The sequence below is a fragment of the Xiphophorus maculatus genome, chromosome 8 (genome assembly GCF_002775205.1).
Source record: "Xiphophorus maculatus strain JP 163 A chromosome 8, X_maculatus-5.0-male, whole genome shotgun sequence".
Lineage (NCBI taxonomy): Eukaryota > Metazoa > Chordata > Actinopteri > Cyprinodontiformes > Poeciliidae > Xiphophorus > Xiphophorus maculatus.
In genome coordinates, this window is record NC_036450.1 from 23,933,680 (window position 1) to 23,944,464 (window position 10,785).

Below are 10,785 nucleotides of genomic sequence, written 5' to 3' on the forward strand. Positions count from 1 at the left end.
CATGCCAAAACATCTCAATTGGATTTCAGTCCAGACCTTGCCTTATGAACATAAACCGATGGCAGGATTCTCTCCTTCAGGGTTTTCTGCTAGAATACCGAGTTCATGATTGCCACCACCATGTTTGGCAATGTTAACCCAGATGTAATGAGATGCTCACCTTCCAAAAACAAATCCACATAATTCGCTTTTACCTCACCATGCCTCATTATAGTCTTGGGGATCATTAATATATTTTGTAAAAATGTGAGATGAGCCTGTGAGTGTTTTTGCCTCACAACCCTCCCGTTGATGCGGTTCCCCCCGCTGCCCCCCAGTCTTTCTTTCTTCTTTTTTTGAATCATGAACCATAACCAATGCAGGTAAGGTCTTCAGTGCCTTAGATGTTGGTTTTTCCTTTGTAAACTCCTGGTTGTTTTTAAATCAAACACGTAAGTACTTTTACTTAAAACCCAACTTTAAAATTTTAGAAACTGAGCACATTAATTTCCATGTTAAATTAGGATTTTGGAGGTATTTATGTACTATAGCACCTGCTGAATTGACAACAATCTCCTCTATTTTTTCTTCTGAGCCAGTCCTTCATCCTTAATTGATTCAGTTCAGTAGGGTTAAACCAACCCATTGATTCAATCGAGGTTCTAACTGGGTTAGATTTTCAATCTGAGGTCCAAAGACTTGAGTTGAAAAGAATCGATACTTGAATTCCTGAATAAAGTAATATTTGGGTTAAAATAAAGGATTCTGTGTTCAGTTTAGTTTTGCATTAAAAGTGATCGGATTAAAAAAACCTCATACATTTTAATAAAACTTTTGTTGACCACATGATGAAATAATTATTTTATATTGACATGTAGCAATAGAAAAGAATATTTTATCCTCCTCTTTGGATCTTTATTTCAAACAAGCTTACATTATTATATTAATAATGTTCAAACAATGTTCAAAACACAATTGTTCCAAAAACCGAGCTGTTTAATTGCACTAAAAATTTTGAATAGAAAAAAGTTATAGCTTCTTAGTTTGTGTAAACCAACTGTTTGACCAAATCTTTTAGCCAAAGGGTGAACACAGAACATACAGTAGCTAGCAACTGCTTGTGTTAACTACTTAGCGAATAAAAGACTAACGTTATCTTAAGTGAAGAAACGTCTTTTACAAAGTCTCCTACAGTCTTTACCTCAAACCCACTGATGGTAAAAATATTCGAAAGCATTTAACCATCTAATTATATCATATTCGATCTTCTTCTTCAGGTCATTAGTTATTTCAAAATGGTGGCCGGTAAACAATGATGAGGTTTCTTCTCGTGTCTTCTTATTGTCAACAACTTGGTTTTGGTCTTTTACTCTACGTTTGGTTCAAACTCATTTCTGAGGACCGTTGAAATAAATGCTGTGAAACTAGTTCAGAGAGACCCTCAAATGAGAGTAATGTTGGATTTACGTAACAATTTTGGGAAAAATTACTTTTCCTCTTGCATTCAGTTTCATTACACTTCAGTGTTTCAGATTTTTAATTAGGACTTTGATTACGGGGGGAAAAGTCTATCCAAAGCAGCCTGGCCCAGTGATAAAACACAATCCGAAGTTTAGAAATCACTGAAACAGAACCTGTCTGACCACATGAATTTTACTGAAGGATTTCAAAAAGCAACATTTCATGTCTTGATCTGAAGAACTTCAAGAACAGAAGAAATAAAATCATCAACATTGATTTCAGTCTTGGAAGGGTTGCAAAGGCTTTTCTAAGATGTTGGAAATGAACCACATTGCGAGCCATTATTCACGGCCATAAAGGTATATGAAGAGTTCAAAAAGCTTTGCTTGCTTTGAAAATGGTCAAATTTCCCCATCATGCCATTTTAATGGTTCGAGGCTCTTTTATTGAGAATGTCAGTGGAAGCTCCAAAGTGACAGTTTTGCTAAGAAGCTACGATGTTTGGAGCGTAACGTAAAGCTGGTTCGTCCCTCCACCACCTGCACTCTGCTGGTCAGCTGGACGAACTGAAGAGACTACACTTTTCGCTCGCTTACAAAAAAGACAAATGCTTAGGAACATTTACAATAGCAAGAAAAGCAAGTCAGTCAAATTGTTGCAGAAATACGGTGATGCTGTGATTCTTCAGGTTCTCAGAATGTGAAGAAATCCCATTTTTCTCAGACAGGTAATCAAAGCACAAAATGAACAATAATCCAGTGATAATGTAGCCTAGTAAAAATCAGTCCCATGTTCTACGCTTTGTTTCGTACAGAGGGTCTCGACTATTGAGAAACGATTGCCAGCGTTCGCCCCTGACGTCTGTAATGCGCCAGTCCGATGCTATGAAGCTTACCCAAAGTTGCCTGCGCTGTAAGCAACCGTCCTCCACTGGAAAGAAAGAAGTGCGGAGCCGAACAACTTGGTTGTCAACTTTAATTATATTTGGAAGCTTGGTCAACATGGATTCGTTCACTTCCACCGCTGCCATTGTTAAAACTCCAGGCACATTAGGATTGTAAAACATCGCAGAAAATTGACGTCGTCATTCCCAACTTCTCTTCCTGTTCACTGATTGGCCCGGCAGTAATTCTGCTGGAGGAGTCCGGAGTTAATGGCAGAAAGCCTGGATTAAGTTGTGAAGCGAGATTTGAATCAAATAGTGCATTCGATTCAAATCTCAATAATGCAATAACTTGGCAGAAACTCTGACATCACTTTGTCACAATCTTGTTATAATACTTTGTTATAGTCTTGACAAAAATACAAATTTGAATGTAGTATCATTTACAATTTCAGCTATGGTCTCCAATATATTACAAAAAAAAAAAAAAAAAAAGATTTTTTTGTTGTTGATGGAAACATTTTGATACCGTCTCCACTGACGTCTTAAACTGATCATGTGGCCATTTGAAGGAATCCCACTATTTGAGTAAGAGATTAAACTTTGATAATACCAGCTAATGATTACAGAAGAAAATAACACAGTATGATTTGAAATCTGTCTTAGCAACAGTCAGATAAATGGGAGTATAAAAATGTTTTTTTGTTTTGTTTTGTTTTGTTGTTTTTTATCAGAAAGCATACCTCAACATTCTGCTGCTTAAAACACACGTGGACCTGCGCGTTCCCCGCTGTGCTCGTCCTCGCCAAGCCCCACGTTTGAGAAGCCGCTGCAGCCTAATGACAGCCCTGTTCAGAGTCATTTGGAGCGCGTCTATCTTTATTCTGTCGGAAATTGAAAATCGTGCCCCTTCCTGAGTTTCAGTTACAGCCGCTCATTATGTCGGGAGCCCATATCATTACAGCCAGGTAGTTATTATGTGAGCTCATAAAGCAGAAAGACCGCGGGGGTTGGGGGGGCTCGGTTGGTTTCATGGGGAAGCAGCGCCACCGTGTGTGCAAAACGGAGCACAGCACGGCATTTAGAAACCCGAAGGCTCAGAAAACTGTTGAAAGAGATGCTGTACGCGGAGGAAGGCAATGGATACGCAAATGTATCTGCGGTTGTAAAAAATGAAAAGGGACAAGGTGCGGCGCTGGTGCGTCAGCTTCTTGGTTTATGGCGTTGACATGTAGGGACAGAGTGGAATGTTTTGAAAAGCCATAAGCATATAACTTTTACGGTTTATAAGTAAGCAGTATTGAGCAATATGGTGCTATTTGTCATGTCTGTTTTTTTTAAGCAGTGTCCTTGTGTTTTCTGATGTGCAGCAACCTCTTTCTGGGACTTTTTCAGTTGCTCAATGCTCAATTGTTGACCATTTAAAGATCCATATTTTTATGTTTGAAAAATTAATAAATAACCTGTCCCGATTGGGACCCAAACCAAGCTGTTTGGCTAACGTGCAAAGTCCTTTCGGCATAAGAGAAATACAACACTGGTGGTGGCAGCATTATGTTGCCAGAAACCCTGGAAGAAAACCTGGAGTAAGACTTTTTTTTTTTTTTTTTATTGTGGTGGACGTTTATCACCACAATCCAAACCTTTACAACCCAAAAAGCCATTTTCTGTGCCAGAGGGACACGTCTTCTAAATATGGAGCCAGCTCTACAAATTCATTGCTTAGACTGAAGCCTGTTCATGTTTTAGAATGGCCTAGTTGAAGTCCAGGCCTAAATCTAAGGTGTCAAAGAATTTTGAAAACTAAGCATCAGTTCCCTTCAGCTACCCAACTGAGTGCTCATGTATGTTGCTCTGTTATGTAAATTTTCAATAAAAGACATAGATTTTGTGGTTCTAATATGAAATAATATATAGTGCAACAATCTATGGACAAGTTCGAGGGTATGAATAGTGTTTAAAGGGGACCTATTACGCAAAAATTTACACTTTGTACGTTTTTAAACTTCCATTTGGGTCTCAAACGTTTCTAGAAACAGTCAGTTTTTTTGGTGACTGGAAAACAAGCCATTTTAAAAACATCCTCAGGATTGTTGAGCCACAATCGAAAGGACCTGCACCGTTTCCTAGCAACCCACGCTGAGCTCCAGCACGTTAGGTGAGCTGGCTTTACGGCTGTGTGCGTTGTACAATGGCTGCTGTAAAAAAAAAAAAAAAAAAAAAAAAAAGGAGACAAGTGTTTTGTTGTTGACCTACCATCCAGAAACCACTTCCTGCATTCTTGTTGGTTCCGCTTCTGCTTTTCAAAGATGTCCGGTTATATAACTGCGGATCTGTTTGCAGCCATTTTCACGTCGGAGGGTAAACGTTGAGTTGTGGGGTGCAGGGGGCGTGGCCAGCAGCAGCTGGATTTAAAGAGACAAGAGAACCTAAAAGCTCATTTTGAAAGGAGCTCAGAATAGACAGAACCTAACACACTAAAATTTGATTTCTAAGGGATTTTGTGCAAAGAAAAAAAATGTAATGATAATGGTTTGTATTGCCTATAGGCCTATCCTAATCTGGTAGAGGAAGCATAATAGGTCCGCTTTACGGAATTACACATGCAGCTGCCTAAACAAAAAAAATACAGAAAAGAATGCCACTCCTACGTTTTTGGCTCGTGGTGCAAAAAGTTTGAAAGCCACTTAGTTTCCCCATCTTATAATCATTATGTACAAACTCAATTAAAGTAACACAATAAAAGTGAGTATAAAAACATCCTCTTATTTCAGCTGGTTAACGCCGATCCTCTCGCTCTTCGTGTTGGAGCGGGGCCACCGCCCAGTTGAGTCAGTCCAGGATGGAAAGCTTTACATAGTCTAATCTAGCTTCCTGCAGCCAGCGTCCATAAAATTCTAACTTTCCACCAACTAACAGTGCAACTCGTACAAGATAAGGTGTTTATGGCGTGCTGTCAGTCTGTCATTAACATTGCACGGATTTTATGTTGCAATATTTATTAGCCCTTTAGCGCTGATACCATTTATGCTATATCAGCACTAAAGGGCGGGTCATTATTAAAGCGGCTCTCAAAGACCATGAATATGAGATTGGTTTCACATGAAACACATGTCCAAATATTTATTTGGTGGGAGCGGTGGGAGTGGGGGATAACACAGTTATTTATATATATACTTAACAAAATCACCAGTGGCACAATTATTGATGCTTGTTTCTTTTCATTGCATGCTCTTCACATGTTTGCTGCGGTGCGCCGATGGCAGATTTCTGGCCGAGCGCCGATCTGCGGATCGATTCCGATGTCGGCCGATGCCGATATTTCAGTCTGAAAAGTCCCGCGGAAAAATAGCAACAGTTGCGAAGTTGGTAACGATGGGGTTGACAAAGAAAGAGAGAAAAAAGAAAGAGAATTCTTAAGTTACTTCTATTGCTGGAGGGTAAAGAGGGCATGGAAAGGAAATAGAGAAAAAAACATGAAAAATGAAGCTTTAAATCATCTTCGGTTCATGTTTTTGAGTGTGTGCTGTATAAGAACAATCATGTCAGCCTATGTTTTCATATACCTTCAATGTCTTTTTAAAACACTTTTTAAAATGCTATAATACGCAGGTTTTTGATAAGCAAATTGCGTATTTTTGGAAGGAAAATTATGTTGTCTTTATACGTTTTTTTAATGGCAACTAACAAAAGCATGCGAGTAAAAACATCTATGAATATGAAGCATTACATGTAGATTTGAGGAACTGTTCGGGTGACATTCCCCTTTTAACAGAGGTACTCGCATTCAATATTTGCCTCTCTAAACATATTATGTGTCAAATTCCGCCTCTCTAGTGGAACCTTCATTTATCTTGAAGATTTTCCACACGCCTTCAAACTTCCTTCCAGGATTTGTCTCTCATTTTACTTCAAATTGATGCCTTCGTATCCAACATGGAACATCACAAGAGCTGTAAATGTTTCCTGAAAAAGACGCAAGTGGAAAAAAGAAATAAAGGAAACAGCCTCGTCACTGAGGTTTTACTGCCTTACCGTGGGGGGTGTGTGTATAGGTGTGTTTAATGATCTACCTTCCAGAAACCTGTCGCCACGATTGGATGGGCGTCGCACGTACGCGGCCCCAGCAGGCCACCTTTGGTCGCTGATAAAGGCCACCGTCGCCTCCTGCTCTCTACCTGTTGCCCAGGAGACTAACTCAGCCGCATCACTTCCTTCTGATCTCCACCTGGTAAGATTTTACTCTTCTAACCGCCTCACTGGAAACCACGGCTGTTTGACGCCGACAGCGAGGAGAGATTTACGGAGACCTGTGAGGGAGGAGATTTAAGTGATTTGGGATTCTCTTCATCCCACAGGGGGAAGTTTTTTCATCGTCGTCGTCATGGCTGTGACCAACCAACCAGGCAAATACGAGGCCTCCAACTTCCAGACGGGTCTGTGCGACTGCTGCGACGACTGTGGAACCTGTAAGGAGCTTTCTACTCTCTCTCTCTCTTTTTTTTCTTTGTTGTTGTTTCTTTTTTTTAAAAAAACCAAATTGTTTGAAATTTTGATAATTTTCAGCATTTTTCAATCGCTACACTGTAAAAAAAGGCGTTGAAATTACAGCAGGATAACATTAATAATAAGAAGTTAAGTCTGCAAAAGTTAAATGTTAATTTCACATAGCAGTGTTCATAAAGTGACTAATATAGTTCATATTTTCAAAAACAGCTGACAAAACTGATAGTTTTTTATGTATTTGAATGTCATGTTAACAGAATTGCTTTGTGACTACAACAATATTTGTATTGTTGTAGTCCATACACAATACACAAATGGTGGTTAAAAAACCACCATTTGTAGTTTTTTAAGAAACACATTTGATAATGCTCCCGTGTTGCTGCCGTAAAAACTCCATAAACGCACCAGGAGCCGACGTCGCCGCTGAAACACGTCGAAAGTCTCACCGTCTCCTAACGTTTCCTTTGTTGCGGTTCCACTCGTTGTGTCTTAAGGTTGCTACGGGTTTTTCTGCCTGCCGTGTCTCGGCTGCTCCATCGCCAGCGACATGGACGAGTGCTGCATGTGCGGCATCGGCATGCCGATCCGCAGCGTCTACAGAACCAGATACAACATCAGGGTGAGCTCCCGATGCAACAACAAGTTGAATTCACGACTTCTACTGTAGAAGTAGGTAGAGAAGAATCTCCCATTGAAGGCAGCATTGGAAAACGGTTAAAATAAATGCGCCTGAAAGAACCCAGAAGAAGCAATTTGACAAAATGTATTTAATTGAATATTTGAATTACTATTTCAGAGCATGGGTGGTTAAAGTAAATATCTTCTCAGCATCTTCAAAAGTTGGTTGAATAATTATCTGACCATTCAGTAGGGAATTGTCCCTCCCTGCAGTGTAAGCACCGCATGGAGCCCACAGGGCTGGACCTGCCCAGGGAACCATTTATGCCAGAACCGCCTCTGTGTCATTGACAAACAGCAGCAGGCAGAAAGCTAACAAATGAAAAACGGTTTGAGATGCAACTTAATACATCATCTAAGTTGTTATTACTACAATACTTTTATGACAAAGGTGTGATTCTCACGCTGCCTTGGCAGAGTGACAGACATTACTATCGCCACATTGGCATCCGGCCACACCGTGACGTCACTTCAAACAAACTCTTAAAGAATAAATGCGTTTAAAAACAGTTACTTTTTTACCTCCACAAGCTAAAAGTGTCGCGTTCTCGCAGTATTTTCTCAGGAAGTTTAGCTGTATCATCCAGATAATGTATTCATTTTAGAATTATCCAGCATTTTGTGCCCCAGAAAGGTGGGAATCACAACCACTAGTCTCTGAGTTTGTTGTTCTTACTCTAGAAAGGGCTTAATGGGGCAGCAGCCCAGGGCTCTCATTTTTTGGGGGGTGGCCCAAAAGATTTTCATTTTCTATTTCTTTCATGCATACGTAGGCCTGTCGCAATAAGCAATAAATGAATGAATCGCATGATGAATGAAAACGTGCTCAATAATTTCGTGATTTATATTGTTTCTCTTTTCTCTCTTTCTACCAAAAACTGGATGATAAAAGTCTTCAGTTTGGCAAGACTAAAGTGTTTTAAATTTTTTAGAAACAACTAGTAAACAAAAACATGTAGAAGCTGCACGAACCTCTTTGTTTCCAAGTTCCTGTTTAAAGCCTATATAATCTATAACACTTGCTTAGTGTACATCATATTTCTGCCCACACAAACTGAACTTCCTCCTGGCATCCATACTTTTTTTGTTTGTTTTTAGTTGGTCTATTTTTGGACTTTATCAGGTCAGTCAGGAGAAACAGTGACTGTTTTGTGCTCGTAGGGATCTCTGTGTAAGGATTACTATGCGGCCGCCTGCTGCACGGTGTGCGCCACCTGCCAGCTGAAGCGGGACATCGACCTGAGGAAGAAGCAGGGCATTTTCTAAACAGGTGAGCGCGCAAACAACATTCGACATTTGCGTAATTGCGATGGGGCTGAACTGAGGCGTGTTTCCTCTGCGCCTTACAGGCGAGACGTCATGACGACGGAGAAGTCGTAAACCTCCCCCTGGACTGATAAGGAGGAGCCTTTCTTTCTCTCTTGATGAAGAAATTATTCTGCTTACAACGTTTTGTTTGTTCTTTTTACGCTGTGCCGTTCACCTTTTCCATCAATGGCCTCGTGATTCTTTGTTTTTCCTTTATCCACGAACCTTTGCTCCACATCGGGAAGCCATGTTTATCTCCTGCTATTAGTCCCACCCTGGGTGGGATGATGTCCTGCGGTCATTAAAATATGCCGCTGATAGTTTAACATTATGTTGTAAAACTCTTCGTTTCCGTCGACACTAGCTTGTAAAACTGCTGTCATTTTCCACAGGGAGGCTCTTGGAACGCATGAAAACTTGATTTTACATTAAATAGTTTTAATAACCACTCTCGGGTTATATGTGCTTTCTTGTTTCTCTTTCATTTTATTGCAAATTTTCTCTTGAATCCACAAAGCTTCACGAAATGTCATCTTTCTTAGTTTTTGGTTTTCTGGTTTCCCTGAGCGTGCCTCCAGGTTTGATGATGCAGATGATCAACATTAGTTGACCACGACATGTGAGGTCATATCCTCTGTACTGTTTACTTAAGGAAGGAACGCTGTGTTTTAAAAATAATAATAGTAAAATAAAAAACATCCATTATTCCTGTATGACCAACAATTGTAGGGAGAACAATAAAGAGTAGATTTCCGCCAGAAAAACTCCCAAAACTTTCTAGAAAAAACAAGGACATTTCTGAGCTCGACCAGTCAAAACTTTGCAAGAAAAAAAAAAAAACCCTCAGAAATGTTTAGATTAATGTTAGAAATTTCTAGAACATTTTTGACTTTTCAAGCTCAGAAAATTTCCAAAAGTCGAAAATGTGCGACTTCTGAAGATCTTTCTAGAAAATTTCTGAGATAAACCTAAATTTACTCTTCACTGTTAAACTCTGATAAACTCCCAATAATAATAAAAAAGCTCCATAGATTTCCTTAGACGTCTTTGTGTGGTCAGTAAACTCCATCGGCTTCGGCTCATCATATTTAAACATACTGAGAAGTTAAAAACAACAGATTGTTAATGCACTTCAACTCTGTAAGGACATCCGCCACATTATTTTTTTAAAAATTAGAAATGTTTCATCAGCACATTGAGCTCATGTGATCCCCGCTCCAGACAGGCAAAGGTCTCTGGACACATGCTGAAGGTAAAACACCGACTGGCAGTCAGGAAGACGGACACTGATGAGACAACCAGCATCTCAGAGGCTGCACGAAGAACCGCACTGATGATCTGCAGCGGCAGTTTACCAACATCTGAAAACACATTGGAATATTATGAATGAATTCTGACACCTTTAAGTTATTTGCAACACCCCGACTAACATTGGCTCATGTATTTTCGGCACTATTACACGTTTTATAGTAGTTTAATGCAAAAATCATCGTTAGCTCACCCTGCACCGTCTGAGCCAGCTGCTGTCCTCCCGCTGCAAGGCGGAGTCAGCTGTCCTCGCCACATGGCAGCATTCCTCCCACCGCGCATTTGCTTGAAGTCTCAGAAAAATCACAAGTCATGCCACTGTCGTACGGCAAGTCTTCAGTCAGAGGCCTTGTCAGATTCACTGCGAGATTGACTGCAACTGGAGATGCTTCCTGCCCACAGCATCAAAGTCCATGACTCTTTGAAGATCCCTGGATGATATGAGTTATGAGCGAAACTCCTCCTTTAATAGAGCTGTCCACATCTACCGATGATCCAGAAAGTTTATTGTTGAATATTTTTTGTACAGCTTTTATAGCTAATTACTTTTAGTTCATTGTTACCCTTAAAAACCTTAGTTGATCATCTTTGGCCTCATTTATTGTATTTAAACGTACAGAAAAGAGGCTATTAAGCAAAAATAACTCCAAATGGAGATTTAC

General features: G+C 39.9%; 1 protein-coding gene across 1 annotated transcript; it reads left to right on the forward strand.

Annotated features, from left to right (window-relative positions):
- Positions 1 to 6,436: 6,436 nt before the first annotated feature.
- On the forward strand, positions 6,437 to 9,263 carry plac8 (placenta specific 8). The gene is made up of 5 exons (XM_014470040.2): positions 6,437 to 6,554; positions 6,682 to 6,792; positions 7,324 to 7,448; positions 8,669 to 8,777; positions 8,857 to 9,263. Exons 2-4 carry the CDS (start codon positions 6,708 to 6,710, stop codon positions 8,771 to 8,773), a joined length of 315 nt encoding a protein of 104 aa, XP_014325526.1. The 5' UTR covers positions 6,437 to 6,554; positions 6,682 to 6,707; the 3' UTR covers positions 8,774 to 8,777; positions 8,857 to 9,263.
- The last annotated feature ends 1,522 nt before the right edge of the window (positions 9,264 to 10,785 follow it).

Coding starts and splice junctions, on each gene's coding strand:
- plac8 (XM_014470040.2), top strand. CDS start 6,708: ATGGCTGTGACCAACCAACCAGGCAAATACGAGGCCTCCAACTTCCAG. Junction 6,793..7,323: donor CTGCGACGACTGTGGAACCT/GTAAGGAGCTTT, acceptor TTGTGTCTTAAG/GTTGCTACGGGTTTTTCTGC. Junction 7,449..8,668: donor GAACCAGATACAACATCAGG/GTGAGCTCCCGA, acceptor TTGTGCTCGTAG/GGATCTCTGTGTAAGGATTA.